This window comes from Argiope bruennichi, chromosome 2, assembly GCF_947563725.1.
Source record: "Argiope bruennichi chromosome 2, qqArgBrue1.1, whole genome shotgun sequence".
In the NCBI taxonomy this organism is placed as follows: Eukaryota; Metazoa; Arthropoda; class Arachnida; order Araneae; family Araneidae; genus Argiope; species Argiope bruennichi.
The window spans coordinates 82,097,507-82,119,296 of record NC_079152.1 but is presented as its reverse complement, the minus strand read 5'-3'; the positions used below and the strand labels follow the sequence as shown (position 1 = coordinate 82,119,296).

The following is a 21,790-nucleotide window of genomic DNA, read 5'->3' as shown; positions in this document are numbered from 1 at the left end:
TTTTATTTATTTTTTACTGATGGAAAATTTATGGTTAAATTAAATGCAAAAAAAAAGAAACTTTACGAAAACCTTATATACTTCAATATCTGTAAGCAAAATTTATTATTTGTTGAATGCAAAATGTAAGAATTTACTTAATATTAGCACTTAGCGGAATCTCACTGTTTCCCGCAAATAAACGCGTTTTAAATAACTTTTTAATCAATATTTTATTTTATATAAAATATTATTATACAATCTTTTGCAATTTTATTTTTAATGAATAATATTTAGAACAGTTTTGAAACCAATAATAGAAGTCGTTAAAAATATTTTAAAAATAAAACAAAAATATCAAAAAATAAGGGTAGAATAATTCAAATTTGTCTAGCTGTCTAGAAAAGGAGTATCTATGAATTTTCTTATTTCAAAATCATCAGCATCCATTTAATTTTTTATTAAATATTGAAAATCTAATAAATATTAATGGAAAATTGTACGGAGATATATTGGTATAATAAAAAAAATGAAGCATTAAATTTTATGATGATATAGATTTATTTATTGTGCTATAATTAACTTCGAATTATTGTGGAAGTAAGGAAAAATTTCTGTTAATTACAAATTAACTAAGCATTTAATTAACACTTACACTTTGAAAAATTGAAGGAGTTCTTTCTCTAGTCTTAAGTAATAAGTTTGCAAATTTTGTTTGAATTCATCCTAATTTGCCAAGAGATGGTATGGAACATGCATACATAACCACAGCAATCTATATTTACTCAATATAATCAGTTAAAACTCTAAAAATTACCATTAGGCATTGTATTAAAATATGCAATTTTCTAAGTAATGAAGTTTCTGATTTTTCTAAAAATTGACTTTTGATGGTCTAATAGTTAACAACAAAAAGGATGTAATAGATTTAGTCAAGCACAGATTAAAGCGGATTTAAAATTCTGGTTTGCCAACTGACACCGCTGTTTTGTTTATTTATTAATTTTTTTGGAGAGTGTGTGTGTTAGAAATTCAAATATAAGCTCATAGTTTTATTCATTTACTTTATGTTTAAAAAAAAAGAACCACCTTAATATCTTAAATAAAGGGTCTTAAGCATGAAATTTTATGCCTTATACATATGCATAAGTCTTATTAAAACTGTATGTGGAATCAATGCATATGTTTGAAGCCCGAGAACTTGCAGGAAGACTGTTAAGGATGAAAGGATAATTCTTATTTCATTTGGCATGATTTGTAATTTGCACACTCATCATCAGTTTCGTAATGTCAAAGAAGTACGTCATTTTTATAATCGCAAGGCTTAACATATATAAAAATGACCTCATTTAAAAAGGAGTTAATTATTTCGGTATAAATTACAATTACGAATGACAAGTATAGACAATAAGTTATTAAGTTTAATTATTTTGGTTTCTTAGCAAAATGCAATAATGCTATTCGAATTTTATTTATATTTTCTGACTTCTTAGCTATTCTTGGTATGTCTCATGCTAATGAGTGATCACCAGGCATGAAAATTCCACTTACAATCAATATTATATTTATTAGGATAGTTTGATGATACTAATTCTCACCAGGATATTTGACGACAGAGGACAAGAAGTTCCTTTTGTTATGATATTTATTCCAAGATAAAATTTTCATTTTTATAGTAGTAATTAATCTGTCAAAGGAAATCATATTTTACAGCAAAATGGCGTGAGTATTGATTAGACCACATACAAAGATTCGAACAACCCTGGAGCATTACAAATAATTAAAAGTTTACAGTTATCCTTTTATGTTCTTTCAAGAAAACGAAATGATAATTTTCAGTTTCTTATCTCTGAGAGAATTTATGTTCTTTTACATAAAATATCTGTTTTTAATTACTACTTTGCATGAAATTATATTTTTGTTCATATTATTTTAATTATTAATATTACAGAAATTATATTTTATATTAATATAAATTTTACTATCGTCATGAGTGAAAATATTCACTTTCTAATTAGCTTTTCATAATAACCTGCTTAAAATAATGAAATATGGTACTGAATAAAAAATAGCACATTATGGCGCCAAGAACTTTTTCATCGAGGTCAACTAAGGTAATCCCAGAATTCATTGCATCAATCACTCAATTCCCACCAGTCAACTTTTGACTTTCACTGTCCTTGAATCCTTTACTTTTACTATGACGTAATCATTATTTTAGAACTTCCATTAATAAAGTATATATATTTGTCGAGTGCCAAGGCTCCCTGAAATTATTTCAAAATAGTCATGACACGAATTCAAATGAAGTGAGTTTAGTGAATATATAATCTCATGATCTAACTATTGAAGTCATCTTAATTCTATAAAGGTCTTTTACACATTTTTTAAAGGATTTTTGGCATAAGCTGGCTTTTAAGTTCATTTCTTTGACATCTTGACACCTGAAATATCGATTACAAAATAAAATTTTGTAATCGATTTTTAGCTTCTATCGGATATGAAAATGCTATTCTTCTAATCTCAGAATTTAATGATCAGTTAATTATTTTATACTATATTTTGATTTTTATGAATGATGTGTATTGATAGTGACCTTTTTAAAATAATTTAAATAATTAATGCTATTTAGTGTAGCAATGAGTATGTTTTTAATTAAATTTATTATAAAAATACTTGTATCTTGAATTATTTTTTGATTGCCATTTTTCTTAACTATCAATCTACAGCATTTCCATGATAATTATGTATTTTGTCAAATTATTGATATTTTTTCCATTCTTCTTACACAGTTTTCAGTAGTTTGAGAATAATTTTAACATAGCAAATCTTTTCAGAAGTCCAAACGCAAAAGCCCACGAGTGATCTGGTAAAATGGTATTAGTAAAAATTAAAAAGTATTCAATTAATATGTGTTTTTTCTCAAATTTTTTTTCTCAAGAGTTGAACAGCAGATTTCTACTTGCTTCGTCTTGAATTTCTTAACCAAAGTTTTGATAAAAATCTGATATGTCATGATAAAAACAACCTAGATATAAAATATTAATAAATATATATGTAATGTTTCCCACTTTTTCGCAACTTTTCTCATTTTTGATGTTTTCTAATTCACGAAATCACCAGTCATATAATTATTTTCTGAAGATTTCTGAAATTCATTTAATCAAATTTTTCATTTTTTTTAAATTTTTATAAAAAAATAGATATTTTTTTATCATAATCTCTTAGATATATCTTTTTATTATCTAATCTTGCAATATTTTGCTACTTTGCAATATACCAATTCAAATCATGCATAATTACATGCCAAACTCCATGTTCAGTCTCATATCTAAGGCAAAGAAGATGAAACTTGTATTTTATAATTTTTAAAGAATATTTCAAATGGTTTTTTTTTGAAAAATTGAATGTGAATAATTCAGTGACTGAACAACAGATATTTTAGTTGATGGATTTTGTTATTTAATTTAATAAATTTAAAAGCTTGGAAGTTAGCTTATTTTTTTGGTTTAGGTACACATTTCGAATTCTCTGTTTTATAAACTGTTACTTTTTTCCATCAACGTTAATTATCATACTTATTTTTGCTATATACTGATTCCATGATCTTTTTAGAGTTCATGATTTGAGGAATAGGAACATTTATCCTCGGAAAAAGTGTAAGATATGTACTCTCCGTTGTTTATTTACAAATTGCATTTTACATCAGACAATAATTTAATGCCTTAACAAATAATTGCAATGAAAATGAAATTGTTTTAAATTAAATTATTGCTTACATATTCTATGAAAAACTTAAAAAATTGCGTTCAACAAATGCTATGCGTAACTTCTGAGCTGAGAATCAAAATTTTGAATTACCGTAGTAGTTGTATGCGTCTTCAAAAGAGCCATTAATAATTCTCTTTCATTCATTATTATTTTAAACATAATGGTAGTTTATATGTTTTATGAAAACGTTAAAAAAACGAACGAATATGTTTGTATATTCTTAAAAAATATTTATTAAAAATACAACCTAGAATAATTTAAAAATTTAAAAAAAAGGGAAACAAAGTATCGAATTACTGTCAAACAATTCTCGATATCTTCATTACACTATGCATTTTATGCTGTAGCTGTATATGCTTACATAAAAGCATAAATATTGTTTTTTTTTGTCATTTTTTTTAAAAGGATTATATCAATAGACATTTGGCTTAGTTGCATTTTATCTGCATACATCCTCAAACGCCAAATCATTTTAACAATTACAACTAGTGGCGGATGTTTACAGAATAGGCAGGTGGTAAAAAACACAAGGTCTTTATTTCGCACAAAAAACTGTAGGAAATAAAGAAAGATATTGTTTTTTTTTTTTTTTTGGTTCACCCTAACAAAAGGATTAGGCGCAATTCACTTCTCAACAGCTCGCCATTATTCTAAATCTGATGGCCTTTGTTACTCTGAATAATTTTTTGGAAGGAAACTTGGTTCAACATAAAATGAATTCTCTGAAATTTTGTAATTCCCCATCCTATATGAAACAGTTAACCTTTAAGCTCAACCGTGACCAGGCGAACGCTATCGGTGGTCATCTGAAATGGCATCTCCAAAAACAAAAACAAAGCTGTCTTTCTGAAGCTGTCTATCGTTTCATTCATCAACAGATAAAAAAATATAAAATAAACTTGTTCGACAAGTCTGCTATTTAAAAGCGCCTGCTTGAGAGAACAGCGTGTTTTATCAAATTACTTTACAGAGAAACAGTTGGCTTAGTGGGTTCGCTTTTCAAAAGAAGCTTTTACTTTTTAGAACAAATTCTGTAACTAATCATGCAGAAGTACTTATATTGTTTGCTATTTGCAGCGCTTTTCACCGTTGGTGGTAAGTTAAGAAATTGAATTTTAATTTTTTTGGATAGAAAATTTATTTTTTAATAGAAATCATTAAGTATCTTATAAATATTTCTTTGCTATTCTGAAGTAAAAAATTCAATACATAGAAATTTTGATACAAAGAAATATCTATTACCAATTTTCTGTCATTTTTTTACTAAAGCCAACTATGACTATATAATTCTTTAGTGTTAAAGATTTAAAGGAATTATATAAGATATCAAAGCAATTCATTTGTATTAATATTAATACTAAAGAATTTTTCGTATATATATATATATATATATATATATATATATATATATATATATATATATATATATATATATATATATATATGATTACTAGGGTTTTTTTTTAAATAATTTTTTTTGTTAATGTTTTTTCAAAATAACATCATTTTTATTCAGAGTGGTAAAATTTTTTTGAAAAATGTTTGCAATAAATCTTTGTTGGATAATAGTTATTTATATACAGCTTTTGAATTAATTCATCTCCTTTATCATCATTATTCTTGGGTTGATTTTCATCAAAGCAGTCGTCTAGTATGTCGAGAAAAGCGAGGTAATTAGCCGCAATTTTAGACTTTCTACTCTTTTCATTTACTACGTCATTTAGAATGCTGCTCTTTCCTTTCATACGTAACGAGCACTTTCATTTTGGCACTTTTCATTTACATTTAATGATTCTGTTCAAATTAAAAAAAATGTAAGTCTAAACAAAATTTAACATTATAAAATTCGTCCCAGATTAGGAAGAAGATTCGCAAAACAATAGCTTAGAATAATGTACGACTCGCAGACAAGCATTTATAGCTTTTTCGTAAAAGACTCCTCAAAATTTAAAAATTGATCCTTTCCAGAATTTCTACATAATATAGAATTTTGTTCGTTATATAGAAATTTTATTTTATATACAAAAACTGGTTTTTTTTATTAAAAATCCAAGTTTTTTCAAAAATATCTAATATATGGAGGTTTTCAATGTATAGAAACTAGATATAAAGGGATTCAACAGGATATGTATCATCATATGGTATTAAAGAGAAGTTCTTTTTGTATGGAACAGTAAGATAAATGAAGTCTAAAAAAGTAATGTCTACATATCTAATAGCGTACAAGTTTGAAAATGCAATTTAATTTTTTTAGCTTTCGCGTTATTCTTTGCTAATTGCTAAAATGGATACTTTCTATCCCGATTTCTGAAAAACAATTACTGAAAATTGGTTTGAAATTGTGTACAATCTTTTTTTTTTCACTGGAAACTATAGAATAATTAAACGCATATTTAATGTTGGTATTCAAATAGTGTGTAAAAACAATTAGCTGTTAAAAATCAGTATCTAGTAGTATCTGTTCTTATAATATTTTTAAAACATATTATTACTCTTACTTAACAGCTAATGCTACAACAAACAATCTAAGAGAATTATTTAAATAAATAAAAAGCAGTTGATTTCGCTACTTTTTACAACATTTGAGACTCATGCAGGAGTGCAAGGTATCAATTAATTTTATTATTTTCATCAACTGTTTTCTGTAGTATAGTGCCACAAAAAACATTCATATTTTTTTGGTGCCTTCTGATACATAATATATTATAAAATGCTTTGTATAATTGAAATATTTAACCAGAAAAATATATTTTCCGAATTCCATTTGCCTAGAAGATCAGAGTTTGATGTTAATAAAAGGCTGAGAAATATAATGTGATACTAAACAGCATGTTAATAAGGACTCAAAAAGAAAGCGACTCATACTTTGTAGGAAATTCGGATTCAGTATCAGATTTTATTAAAGACTTGTCATGCATAAGGATTTAATGCACATTTTATCAATCATGGGCAAAAATGTATTCCTACTCATATGAAGATTTGATGGCGGTCAGTGTTTTCCTCGGCACCTGACTACGATGCACAATTATAAGTCCATCCCAAAATATCTTTTGAGTAGTTTCAGTTAAATGATATAATGATTTAAATTAATTAAATAAGTTTGTATGCATTTTACATAACATATCAACTATAACTATAACTGCAATTATAACCTGCATAAGGATCTAATGCACATTTTATCAATCATGGGCAAAAATGTATTCCTACTCATATGAAGATTTGATGGCGGTCAGTGTTTTCCTCGGCACCTGACTACGATGCACAATTATAAGGCCATCCCAAAATATCTTTTGAGTAGTTTCAGTTAAATGATATAATGATTTAAATTAATGAAATAAGTTTGTATGAATTTTATATAACATATCAACTATAACTATAACTGCAATTATAACCTGCATAAGGATCTAATGCACATTTTATCAATCATGGGCAAAAATGTATTCCTACTCATATGAAGATTTGATGGCGGTCAGTGTTTTCCTCGGCACCTGACTACGATGCACAATTATAAGTCCATCCCAAAATATCTTTTTAGTAGTTTCAGTTAAATGATATAATGATTTAAATTAATTAAATAAGTTTGTATGCATTTTACATAACATATCAACTATAACTATAACTGCAATTATAACCTGCATAAGGATCTAATGCACATTTTATCAATCATGGGCAAAAATGTATTCCTACTCATATGAAGATTTGATGGCGGTCAGTGTTTTCCTCGGCACCTGACTACGATGCACAATTATAAGTCCATCCCAAAATATCTTTTCAGTAGTTTCAGTTAAATGATATAATGATTTAAATTAATTAAATAAGTTTGTATGCATTTTACATAACATATCAACTATAACTATAACTGCAATTATAACCTAAAGTTATTCAAACAGTGTTGTGAACATGAAGTGGAAATCAACCCCTGAGGATAATGATCCTTCTTAGTTTTCGTTTGCCTATCAGTATCAAAATTTGTTTGAAACAAAAATCTTAAGAATATTGTCAGCATCGTGTATACGATGCTGGACTGCTCTTTTATATTACAATATTCGACAGAAATGTGTTGGTAAAAAGAATCTTAAAGGCACAAAATTACTCAAATGTACATGACAAAAAAAAATCAGTCAATAAAAGCAAACAATCAATGGCCACAGAAAACGGGCAAATTGAAACATGAAAGTAAATGCTATTTACAAAACGAAATAATAAGAAAAGTCAAAGAAGAAAGAAAAAACGAAGAAAAAAATTCAAAACGAAGTGAAAAAGATATTGATTTGCAGCGACTTCAAATATTTTGGTAAAGAAAAGGTTCGTTTTGAGAAAAGTGAGTAACAGTTGATTTTGTTGAAACTCTAAATTACTGCCACTGACGGTTTGACGAAGGGATGAAAATGTACGGAGGTTCTTCTTGGTTTATTTTAATTTCTCTACTAAAAAAAAGTGGTTATTGGTACGGAGGTTTATTCTTGGTTTATTTCAATTTCTCTACTAAAAAAAGTGGAGGATAATGAAAATGAGATGTCATCTTTTAGAAGAAATTATAAATGTGAACGCTTGCAAAAATTTTAGGACCTGATCCAAACCCTACACTTTACAGAATGAGGAAAACAGAAAAAAAAAAAAAAGAAGAGGGCAAAAAATTTTATTGAATTAAATAGGGATGGGACGAAAAGGACTGGGTTCATTTTGCAGTAGATTAAGCGTATCACAGATCTTCCTTCTCGATCTTGTATTAATGGTTAACCTGCGAAACCAGACTGGTTTATATTGCTCGCTGGGTGGTGCCAAATGATAAGAAGTTGAACAGACCTTTTATGGTGTAATGGATACGGATGCCTATTCCCCAAAAAGAACAATATGGAGTTTCTACAGGATTGAATTTATGGAGGTACGATGAAAAAGGTCGTGTCCTGTAAATAATTAATACTTCGTTTCGTGTCCAGTTGACTGGTAGTGCACTTTCTTTAAGAATAAATGTTATAAATGAGTCTTCTAGTATTTATATTATCCCAAGGCAATGCTGTGGTGGCCATTATCTTTTGACTCATAAATGCTTTGACAAAGGATTTTAACTCGAGCAGCCTTCGGGTAAATTTTCGTTTTCTACTGACCCCTTAGCCAGTCTGTCTGCTTCTTCATTTCCGCTGTAGATAACATTGTCTTTGATGCCCGACACTTTGATTTGAGGAAAGACATATAATAACCAGAAAATTTTCTTAGCAATATTATTATGACTTTTTGGATTAGCTGCTAATTGAATGCTGCCTTGATTATCCATTAAAATAGTTATCTGTCCTTATTGGGAGGGTTACGACCTATTCCACAGTTTTGTAAACCTCGAGAATTTCTGACAATAAGACTATGTTATTTGAAGACAGCCTGATAGATCATGTGTGGGTGAGGTTTTCTTCAGTCAGAAACAGAAGGTCCAGAAGAAAAAGTCCCACTCTTATCTCTGTTTTCAATCCGTAAGTATAAATTCGTCCACTGTTGTTGTTTCGTCCTCTTCAAGGGATATTTGATTAGAATTTATATTTTCCAATGAGTGTGGATCGCATTTTATAAAAGGAATAAATCTAATGGCTATTTACAATAGTCATTAAACTTATTCCTTCTGTAAAATGTAGCCATTAAACTATCTAAAGTATAATTTTTACTAAAAAAATCTTATTAATGCCAGATTTGTGCTTCTTGGCTTCTTGGCTTTATCGAGATACTCAAGTCATAAGGTTCTTGGGAGTTATTTTAAATGTACAGGTTTTTGAAGAATGAATGCAAATTTTTTATGATGCTATGATAGATTTTTAAGTAAAACAATTTATCTTCTTTTTCTTTCATAGAATTTTCTTCTAATGAACGGAAAATAAACTGCATCGATTCAAAATTAAAGGCTGATGTGAGTAAAAACAACTTTTTTGTCATTATATATTTTTGAAAACTTTATTTTCAAATTTTATCATTAGTTTTAGGTAAATTATTTCGTAGGCTTTCTATTTTATTTTTTTTAATCTATAATCTAATTAATAATCTATCTTATTTTTTTTTCTTGTATAGTTTGTATTTATAAATTTTTAAGAACAACTATTAAGCCTTTTGGTGTTACTTCTTTCTAACAATTTTTTTCATTTAATTTTTATAAATGTCTGTACAGAACATTCCTTTCTTATTGATACAATTCTGCTGAGATATAATTTTTTATTGTCTCTGACAATAATCGCTTTCTGAGATTTCAAAGTGCATTGATTGAAGGGGTAAAAAGAGTGGTGCAGCAAGATTAAATTGTACCGGAGGAATAAGAGTGGTCATAATTGTCGATTTTATGCAAAAAGAAATAATCTTTAAAGTAGTCCTAAAGATTGATATTTGGGTCAATGATATTTCTTCTCATAAAGACGTAGTTTGTTTTCGAGAATATTTAAAGCTGATACTCCCAGAAACGTAATGAAAGAGTCAATCTTGAGAAACAGCACGAAGAAAAATATTTTTCCAATCTACCTATTATTATTTTTTATAAAATAATATTAATCCTACTACATTATTGAGTGGATACCCATAAAAACTGCTCGGTTTAAATGTTTATAATTTAGAATTTAATATTTCACAATGGTAATTTGAAAAATTCCAACAAAAAGATTTCTGATCATCAAAACATAAAATGAAATAAAGATCGAAGTCTCAAAATTTTGTAGAATTCTTTAGAAACGGAAAAAACCCTAACTGTCATTTATAGAATTTAAACTGTGAGAAAGTCTGCTTATACCTTCAGGTAGTTTTAAAGAAAAATGATTCATCAGTATCTTCTGAGCAACTGTTTCCATCAGTCAACTAATTTATGCTCCATCTGCTTATACATACAAGCATATGAAATGTAAATTTGAATAAATATAAAGTATAGAAAAAGTAGAGTTTATATCTACTTCAGTATGCCTCTTGCTTTTCATCAGTATTGTTGCCCAAGCAAGCGTAATAGTTTGTCTGACAATCCTACTTCAGATTTGTGTATTAATTTTTCGCTTTGTTGATTTGTTTATCTGTTACTTTGTCGAGAGATTTACTGGTATCTTGGAGGATGTAAAGGAGAACACTAAACTAGATTTCAACCAGAGTGATAAACCAGAGTGAGTCTGGGAGATAAAAATGTTGATTACAATGTACCCTATTTCTGTTCTGTGTTTTACTCTCACACATTTTCTGGAACATAAGAGTTATGACGATTTATCTGCTTCCATGCTTTCGTTTTTTTTTTTTTTTTTTTTTTCAAAGGCGATGATAGTTATATGACAAGCAGTGTTATTTTTGACTTCGATAAATAAGTTTATGGACGATGCAATTCTGTAGAACATATAATTAAAGTCATGAAAAAATTGTTGTTCATTTTGATTATTTTTTTTTCATGTTTACTGATTTTTATCAGACGCTTTACAATTTAAAGTCCTATTTCACGCATTTATCTTATTAAACAGAATTTCAATTTCTGAAAATGCATCTATATGCTTGTTTATATATATTTTTAAAGAAATGATGTAGATTCAACTAAGTAAATTAATGATGAACTTTATTTCAGATTGGTAATGAAGGCTATACCCAGTGTCATTCCAGAAATCAAGCTCTTCCAATTCCAAAAATCAAGCAAGTATGTAGCAATACAATGTTTATGCATGCTTATTTTAATATTCTAATAAATAAATCCATTTTAATTTTATTACTTTTAAAAAGAAACTTTTCATCATTTAACTAAAATGGCTGGCGTTTCTTAAGAAAAGTAAATAATCTCATTTATTTAGTTTTTTGTATGTCGTGTCCAAATAAAAATAGGACTGTAGTTTCAATGGTCTAATTGAGCTTAGTAGAATTTTAAGACTTCTCTTATAAAGGATTGTGAATGCCGGATAAATCTGGTATAAAATTATTAGCAATGACATATCGTTAAGTTAAACAGAGGCCAGAAAACAGGAAGCATTGTACATGAATCTCACCAAAATTCGACCAACCCAAAGTTATACAACTTTTGTCTGTAAAAGGGGTTAGTGAAACCAACAGAATCGAATGAAGAATGTATTTGAGACAAAATTATGTAAAATAGATTTCTGGACATCCAATTATTTTAAGTATGGTCATACGAACACATTAATATGCCACGAACTGGTCAATAATCCTTAATTATTAATACAAAAATCACTGCAGTATCTGAAGCTGCACATCCTGATATATAATCAAACATATATATAATACAAAATAACAAAATACAGAAAAGATACATTGCAGCAAATTTATTAGTTTAAGCTGTTGAGGTGGCTATTCTAAACAGGCCACTATGTTTGCTGGATAAAAAAAAAGTTATTAATGTTTGTTAGATAAAAAAAAAAAGATATTAATCGGAGAGAAAAGTTTAAAATAAAAAGGTTTAGATATTAAAAAGACCTAAGCAATGAACTGTAAAAAATAATAATGTTTAAATAAATCAAGAGTAAGTGTTTAAAAATTGTTAATTTGACAAAATATTTTTCATTTAAAAAAATTCCAACGAAGTTTTTGAAATTCGTATAGAAGGGAATAATTGGTAAAAGTTTCTGATCAATATCTGCATTATTTTTTTAAGAAAATTCGTCTATGTTTAAAACAAAATAGAATTATTGAGCAGGTCGAATTTGGTCCGGCGTCCTGGCATAGGGGTAGCGCGTCTTCCGCGTGATCTCGTCCTCCCGGGTTCGAGTCCCGGTGCGGGTATGGTTGTTCTATTTGTGAGGTGTGTGAATATCCCCCCCTGCACCTTTTTTTTATATGAGTAAATAAATCAAGTCAAAAGATCTTTGAATAGTTGTAGATGCTGTAAATGATTAATTTATTTGTTGATATCAGAAAAACTTGTTAATTCTTTAATTTTTTGTGATAGTTTTGTGATTCTTTTTGATTAAACGAATATTTTAACAGAATTTTATGTAAAATGCTACAGTTGTACTCCTTTAAATTTACTTATATATCGATTTCTCTCTCTCTATATATGTATAGATATTGAAAGACAGATAAATAATTAGTACCTAGAGGGGTCTAATGCCCCTCTAAGGCAGGTGAAATAAGGGTTAGAAGATTTTAGGCTTTTCGACCATGATTTCTGAGCAAAGTACCGCGCAAACCATATTAAAACTAAAAGAAAAAAAGAAAAAAAAATTGGAAACAAATTTTTTCTGACTATTTTTTATCAATGTTTCAAACTTAATTTAAACATAAGTTTTATCAATTCCACTTTTTTGTACGACGTACAAGTATACGTGTTTTGCTTTTTCTTACATACATGTAGAACAATACTTCTTGCATGCATATAGATGCAGCCAAAACTGCAAATACAGTGGTTAGTTTAAAATAAAATTTTTAAAAAATCTAATTTTTTCATTTTATACTCCTGTCCGGCAATGCATCAGATATTTCACAAAACTATAATATAAAGATACTTTTACTTTTATGTTAAATATATATTCAGCTATTTTAAATTTTGTCTGAACTGTTTTCGACTTCATTTCATTCTTTTCTAATGAGTTTTTATTCTCAAGTTTCTTATATATATATATTTTTTACTCTGTAATAAAGTAAGAATGTGGGGTAATTTAATTCTGTTTTCACTTTTTTTCTTTCAGTGCGTCACTGACTGGTTGAAGTCGAAAAATATTGTAAGTATTTCTGTAATTTAATTCAATGCGTGAATGAATTTTTTAAAATTTTAAATTAAGCTTATTTAATTTCTCAAACTGTTTTGCATGACATAAAAATTGTTGACAGTATAGTGAATTTGTGAAATTTTTATTAATGATTTATTTGTAAAACTAGATTCTGATGTAAAATCCTACTATAATTACTATAAATTAGATTTTGATAGCATAATTTCTTTGCAATATTAGTTGAATGCTGGTTGAGGTAACTGGCAGTTTAAAAAAAGAATAAGAGAAAAAAATTCTAAAAAAATTATGTTTGATCTCTTCCTTAAATAGATATTTTGTAAAGTGTTTCTCACCTGTTATTCATATGATCTTATTTTTTTTTATCATTGAATCTGGTGTATGCGTTCTTTGATTTTCTCTAGGCAGTCTGTCATCCCCCCCCCAAAAATAACCTGATTTAAAAAAAAAAAATTAGAGCGTTATCATATCAACTTACCACCTACTTTGCAATGATGTTGCTCACCTAATTATCATAAGATATTGTACGATATCTCTACGATGTTATCCAACCTTTTGAACACTGGCCAATATCGTATAGACACCGCAACAATGTCTTAGGGCATTTTGTACTAGTAGAACGGTGTCTATCTTGAGCTCGCATTTGTACTTTTTTATGGGCGGTCATCATTTTATCACTTTTTTATGAAGTGGTATGATAAATTGATATATTGCGTATTTGATAATATTTTTTGCTTCTCAAAAATGAAATAAAAACGAGACAAAAATAGACCTTGGTATAAATTTGGCGAAAAATGTTTAATAAAACATTTTAACTGTTGTGAATAAAGATAATCGACGAATGTAGAAGACGCGTTTCAAATAGGACAAAATGTTTCTCGGGACACTATAAAAACTGGATGCCATACTGGCAAATTTCACAGCAAGTAAATGCTCATTTAATTCATGTAAGTCATGTTTTAAACATCCATGAAACTAAGAAGCATCAAACAAAACCAATTTCAAATAATTTTGATCCATAATCTGCAGATGCATTTCAACACAATATAAAGCTTATTTTTTGACTGATGAGCGACTTGATTTCTTTTCTTTTCTTTTCTTTTTTTTTTTTTTTTTTTTTTGCTTTATGCTTTAACAGTGTATTTAAATAAAATTCAAGTATTTCTTTGAAGATTCTCTGCAATTTTAATGCTACTCCATAAGGCTCCTATATTTGAACTATTTATTGATATTTAACGCGAATTTATCGAATAATTAGCCGACATTTTTTTATATTTAATTTCATTTCTTTTATGCTTGTAAAGATGAAGTTTCTTAATTTATATTTTACTTCCTGACATGCCAGAATTTTCAAAGTTTGTATATTTGATTACTCTCGATAAGAATATATAATTTAAATAGTTTTAGAACTTAGTTATAAGTTATTATTATTCAATCAAATTTTAAATTCATGTAAATGAATATGATAAATATTCATCAAAAGATTCCACAATGTTTATAACTATAAATTTTAAATTAGAAAATTAAATTGAAATAGTTATCATAAAGAATTCTATTTTTTTCTTCTTAACGAGAAAAGTAGATTTTTAAAAAGTGCTTTTATTAAATCTGTCATTATCTAGGTTATAACTGCAAACAATGGGCAAATGACAGTTGATGCCACTGCCTTTGCAACAAAAGCTAATGAACTAAGAGAAAAACCAACTGGAAGAGCTATGGAAGCCTGTAAAAATCGTGAAAACAATGATCGCATGTACCAAGAGGTAAATTATTTGTACAAAAATTATAATGGATTATTTGTTATAGTAATAATCTAGTTTTTTAATAGTTGTTTAAAGATTCTTAACAGAGTCGCAAATAATCCGATAAAAAAATTAAGCATATGCCAGATATACAGAAACAAGTAATACAATGGAGTAAAACATGATATAGCAAAAAGGAAGGGCAACCAATCTAGGAAACTATTAGGGATTTAAGTAAATAAAATAAAAACGGATCCTCCAGATATGCATAGATATGAAACATGATAAATAATATGGCAAACTGAGCTCAATTTTAAACCTTTGCATTACGTTAAGTATTCAAAGGACTTGCTATAGATTTAGTGGAATATAAATTCATAATATCCTTGCAACATATTAGCATGAAAAAGAATGTTACAAATCATATGCAATATGGCAAATCCGATAATAAGTAGAACACAATATCACACTTCTAGAAAATGTAAAGTGAGTGTTCAAAGGACTTGTCGTTTGAATCTAAACAAGCTTCGCATATTATTATAATTACGTTTCTCATAATAATTAAAATGAAAAATAATGCTAATTATATTGAATAATTTGGTGTAATATTCATCAGATTATAACTGAAATATACTAACAGTTATTGAAATATGTAATATTTATGTATAGTTTGATTTCGAGTAATAATTACAAGTTGTACTGGCAATTGTTGAAATGGAATAAAACAAGTATAATAATCAGCATTACGCTTAAAAAGTACTTGGAAAAGTTGAAACATAATATGAATTTATACTGAATAATTTGAGGTATAATATTGAGCAGTTTATAATTAAAATATATCGAGAGTTCCTGAAACATAAAAATATTTATTTAATTTTGGTAATAATTCTCAAATTGTAAATAAAAATGTGCTGCAATTATAGAAACATAAGAATATCTGTTTATTAGCAATATTCAACAGATTGCAAGTTTAAAAAAATACTAAAAAATAATGAAACATAATGTGATCGATCTAATTTGAGGTATAATATTGAGCAGTTTATAATTAAATATATCGACAGTTCCTGAAACATAAAAATATTTATTTAATTTTGGTAATAATTCTCAAATTGTAAATAAAAATGTGCTGCAATTATAAAAACATAAGAATATCTGTTTATTAGCAATATTCAACAGATTGCAAGTTTAAAAAAATACTAAAAAATAATGAAACATAATGTGATCGATCTAATTTGAGGTATAATATTGAGCAGTTTATAATTAAATATATCGACAGTTCCTGAAACATAAAAATATTTATTTAATTTTGGTAATAATTCTCAAATTGTAAATAAAAATGTGCTGCAATTATAGAAACATAAGAATATCTGTTTATTAGCAATATTCAACAGATTGCAAGTTTAAAAAAATACTAAAAAATAATGAAACATAATGTGATCGATCTATTTATCGTTATCTAAAGAATTAGAATGATAAAATTGATCAGTGAATGAATTGATCAAAGAATCAATTAATTGATTTAAAAATATCGCCACTATTAAGGAAATTAATTTTCAAAAAAAGCACTAGAAAATCTGAGGAATTGTGACATTCTACATTACATAATTTATTTTGGGTCAAAGCAGCCATTTTAGAAATCTCGAAAGCAGCAGCAGAAGAAAGAGTAGGCTAAAAGGAAGTTGGAGAAACAAACTTTTGCAAACGTTTCAAAATTCTTTTCATAAATAAAGCGCGAAAAACTTTATAGATATTTTATACATGATTCTGGCCTAGAACAGAACCAATGAGTAAATCTGCAGATTGCCCAGGTAATGTGAATACTAATGGTGTCCGTATATTAATCATAGCATAAACACTACATCTCGAATTTTAAAATTTTCACATTGTTTTCTTAAGAGTTCCGTGAGTAAGTATGTCTCGCACCGCTTTTCAAAATTGCATAGCATTTTAATATTTTTTGGCCCAGTCCAAATCTCTCGGGCACCTGAGAATTCTCATAGCTATGCAACATATTTTATTTCATTATTTTTACACGTTATACGTTTTGAGGTACATAGGTTTTAATGTCAGGTCATAAAACTGTAGTAAAAAATATTTTTAGCATAAAAAATATAGCAAGCATCATTATCATCATCATTTCTCTTTACCTAAACTGGTGCATAAAGACGCAATAGTTGCACGCCATTTAATCCCGGAGAACATAGACTCCTGAGCACATTTCCAGCTCATCCATCCAAAAGAAGTTATTTTTTTCTGTAGCTATACGAACCTTGTGGATGTTTTTGATTTTTTTTTGTCGGAACCATTCTTGTATTATCAAGTTCATGATACCAATCATATCTAAAGCCCTTTTTTTTTTTAATTTTTGCGAAATAGAATGAGCAGAAATTGTATTATACAGTTCAACAACTGAAATTTTATTTGGCCAAAACATTTTAAGACTCTTTCTGAGGCAAATGGTTTAAAGGAATTTAATTTCAGTTCTTCTAATTTAGTGAGATTCTAAGCTTCACAAAAAACAGAGGTATTTGTAATAAAAGAAGAGTCTCTGAATACTCGGACCATTTCATATAATAATGGGATTAAAATGTAATTGAAATGATTCATTTGATGCATGCAGTGTTAAAATATCACTCGGAAATGTTTTCCAATTTGAAAAAAAAAATTTTCTTGCATGTGACAACAATAATTCTTTGCATTCTATTATCAATTGAAAATGAATGAATTCATAATGAACAAATAATTCTTTCTTTAGAAATTTATAAAAATGGTGTACAAAGAATATATTTTCAAAATTTATTTTTAAACGGAATTTCTGATAAAAAGATGCTTCAAATGTTATATTTTTTTAATGCTTAAAATTTTCTATTAGTCAAATTGAAAAATTTAGTGTAATTGATATAGAAATTAAATTTCTGTATTATGTGCCTTTTGCTTTAAATATTTTAATTATAAATACGTCTTTTAATTTTTGTATTAGGCTGCAAGAGCTACTCAGTGCATATTTGAAGAAGTGAGAAAGGTAAAATCTTGTACATTACTTTATTTCTTTGTATTTTGCTTTATTTCACAAAAATTGATGTTCTTTATTATTACCATTTATTTATTATTACATATAGATATTTACACTGTTTTTGAATGTAATTTAGAAATAGAAATGTAAATAAGATTTTTATATTTGAATATTAATCATCCATAGCATGTGCATTGGATAAAAGAGGTCTTTATGAGAGGATGGAAATTTTGTATAAATCTCTGCATTTAAAATATTATTCGCTACAAAGATTTTGTGTTCAAATATTTTTGGTATTAAAAGTATATTTAAAATTTGAAAACAAAAAACAAATTCTTATTTCTTAACTTTAAATGTTCTTCCAAATTAATTCAAAACTAGAATCAGAAGTACATTAGAAAACCTCTTTTTAATTTCCTTATATATGGAATATAAAATATTATAATCATTAAAAAATTCGAACTCGAGTTTCTGACGAATTGCCACTTTTTAGACTTGTTTGAGTCCAAAAATTCATTTCTGGCATTATGTCTATTTGTCTGTCTGCGAAAAAGGCAACTCTTCAACGCTTTGGGTTATATGGATGAAATATGTATATGGTCTTTACATCAAACTTGTAGATTTCTATCAAATTTTGACCACAATCTATTCAAAGAAAGTCTGTCTACATGACTGTTAGAGTATAATCTGATACAATTACTACAAAACGGAGAGAGTTAAATGGACAGAAATCGGAACACAGCAAGAGGCTGAACGTCTTTCGGGTTGAACATTCAGAAGTATATAAACACGATAACTGAACAAAGGAAGGACTTAAATATATCAAATTTGGTACATGAGTTACGAGTAGCTCTGTGCCAAAATTTTGTGTAAATAGGTTGGTAAAAATGCATTTAAAACACAAATTCGATTTTAGGATGTTATTAACTGCATACCAGGAATTAATCGCTTAAAAACCAAAGCTCACACCAGCCAAAGATCACATGATAGATTTAGTAAAAAGGAAAAATTAGCGTTTAATATTGAATTTTGTTTCTTATGGCACTTGCCATGGACAAGCCCGCTATTAGGAAGACAGCAATTTTAAGCCGGTGGAGGAGCTTCTCTTGTTTTTATAGCAGTGCCATCTAGGGCCAAGAGAATGACTTAGCTACACACAAGTCACAATCCTTTTTACGGTGCGGACTTCATTTACACATTTCATTCACTCATCCACAGATCGTAATTCAGACCAGAATCAGAGAACGATCACCCCTGATCCAGTACCCCCAGTCGTATTACTCTCAACAAGGAGGACTTTGTGACCATGACAGATTTATACGCGCATCAGCTAGCAAGCCGGCGGGGTTCGAACTCGCAACCAAAGGGACGCGAATGCAGTGCTCTACCGTATATTTCGTAACTATCGTATATCAATGCCATACGAGGCATTCTCTATGATAACAATTTTATTAGGGATCATGCGAGAAAGTTTTAGGGAGACCACGCCCGCTGGTTTATTTTATTTGATTTCGAGTCAAATTTTTAATTATTAACTTGCGATTTATTTTTAAACCTATGTAAACTTGAATAAAATTCCTAAAATTTAAAAATTTTGAATTCTTAGACAAAATTTTTTTAAAAGATTTTTTAAGATCTGTGAATATTAACAGAATAGAATTGTCTATGTGCAAATCAATGCTTCATTTTTTCTACAAAATTATGAAAATTTTGAATAGAATAGGGACCAATGCTGTTTTAATGACATTTTTAAAATTTATTAATTAAAAAGCATTTTTAATGAGTCAAAACACTTTTGGAAATTATATATAACTTTCCAATTGAAAATATATAATCATAAATGTTTCTCATACATTTTTTTTTAACTTTTATCTTCGAAAAAGGATTCACTGATATAAAAATTTAAAAGTAGTAGATATTATTGTATTTTGTATCACATTATTTATTATGTGAGTAAAAGCTAATAATTTACATTTTTATTTTAATAACGTAAAGTGATTCCTGGTACAAGATGGTTTTGTATTAGAATCCAATCCTTTTAAAGAAGGTTTCCGACACTAGTAGAATTGAAAGCTGTTGCCCTTAACAAATTAGTATTTTCTGACTTTCTAATGACTAATTTAGCAGCGTACTATATCATAAATTATCTCAAATGTTTTCCACCATTTTTTATCACCTTACTTGAAAGATTAATATTGACTCTTGGCGATAGAAAACTTATAAACCGGACTTAAGTTACTTTACTTAATCAATCCGTAGTTCCTTTTTGCCCGCTGTTTTTTTTATACCATATTAAATAGAGCTCTTCTTTTTCAAAAAATGTTTTCTTTTATGGAATAGCACATCATTTTTGCATTTCTCTTTCCCAGATGTCTTAAAAATCATCAAATGCTGAACAAATGTTATAATTTTAACATTAAAAACTTCACACATTAATTGACATCATGTACTTCGAATGAACGATTCATCATAAAAGTGTTTGTGATTATGGTACAAGAGATGACAGTAAACACTTCTAATAGAAACTTATCTTTATAGGCTATGTTCAGATTTACAAATAACATGTAGTTTTACCTACTGAGCTAAACTACACAAATTATAATAGAAAAGAAATCCTTAAATGTTTTTTAGAGTATGTAAAAAAAAGGAAAGAAAGAAAGAAAAAGAAATATTAGTCTCGAAATTTTTTTTCTCATATATGAAAAAAATAATTTCACAGTCGCATTCGTAAGTAAGAAATGAAAATTATACATCATATTTTTAAGATCCATATTATAAGAATTATCTCGTTTCTGCTAATAATAGTTCCACTATTCGCTACAAGATGGCAGCCCATACCGAGATTGGAGTTAGGGATCCAGGCTATACATGGCATGGTACAAAATCTACCCGACGTGAAGGAATGGAAAGTTATATAAATACAGTTTTAAAAAATTTTAAATAAAAAATGTATTAATAAATGACGTTAATTTAATAATTAAAAAAATTTAATTAATACCATGAAAAGTTAGTGCATGAAATGAGAAATTTGTTTTCAAGTTGTTCAAATGATATTCACATACGTGAGTCGACGATTTATTTAATCTTAAATTATTTATAATGATGAAAAGCAGTAACAGCAGTTCATTATAATAAATTAAAATATTTATTTAATATTATGATATATATTATTTTTGTTATTTTTCTTGCTTCGTTTCAGACATGCCGATAAATAATGCCACTGCTCAACTGAGATTCAACAAATGTCCTCACATGTAGAATTTGTGGAGTCGAATTTTATGATTATTCGAATTAATAAAGATTTTATATTCTATATTCTTCAATGAAATGTGCTTTTTTTAAAGAAATGTTGTAATAAAAGTAGAAATAAAAAGTGAATTTTTGTTGCTGTCTTTGGATACATTCAAATGCTTTAAGATGCAATATATCTATCATGAAATAAATAGAACTGTAAATCTCTCTTCTGCAAATACAATACAGAGAGAGTCTGAGTATGGAAAATGTTTTTATTAATCTTACTAGAATAACTGTAGGCTTCTTTAGACTGAGCACTATTTAAAATTCGAGCCTAGATTTTTAAAAAATAAATAAACCTTTCCAGTCATATAACAAAAATC

General features: G+C 27.7%; 1 protein-coding gene across 1 annotated transcript; it reads left to right on the top strand.

Annotated features, from left to right (window-relative positions):
* Nucleotides 1-4,685: 4,685 nt before the first annotated feature.
* LOC129957383 (uncharacterized) lies at nt 4,686-21,556 on the top strand. Its single transcript, XM_056069681.1, has 7 exons — nt 4,686-4,845; nt 9,588-9,643; nt 11,312-11,380; nt 13,380-13,412; nt 15,041-15,181; nt 18,141-18,182; nt 21,373-21,556. The coding sequence occupies exons 1-7, from the start codon at nt 4,794-4,796 to the stop codon at nt 21,382-21,384; spliced, it is 405 nt and encodes a 134-aa protein (XP_055925656.1). The 5' UTR covers nt 4,686-4,793; the 3' UTR covers nt 21,385-21,556.
* Nucleotides 21,557-21,790: the final 234 nt, after the last annotated feature.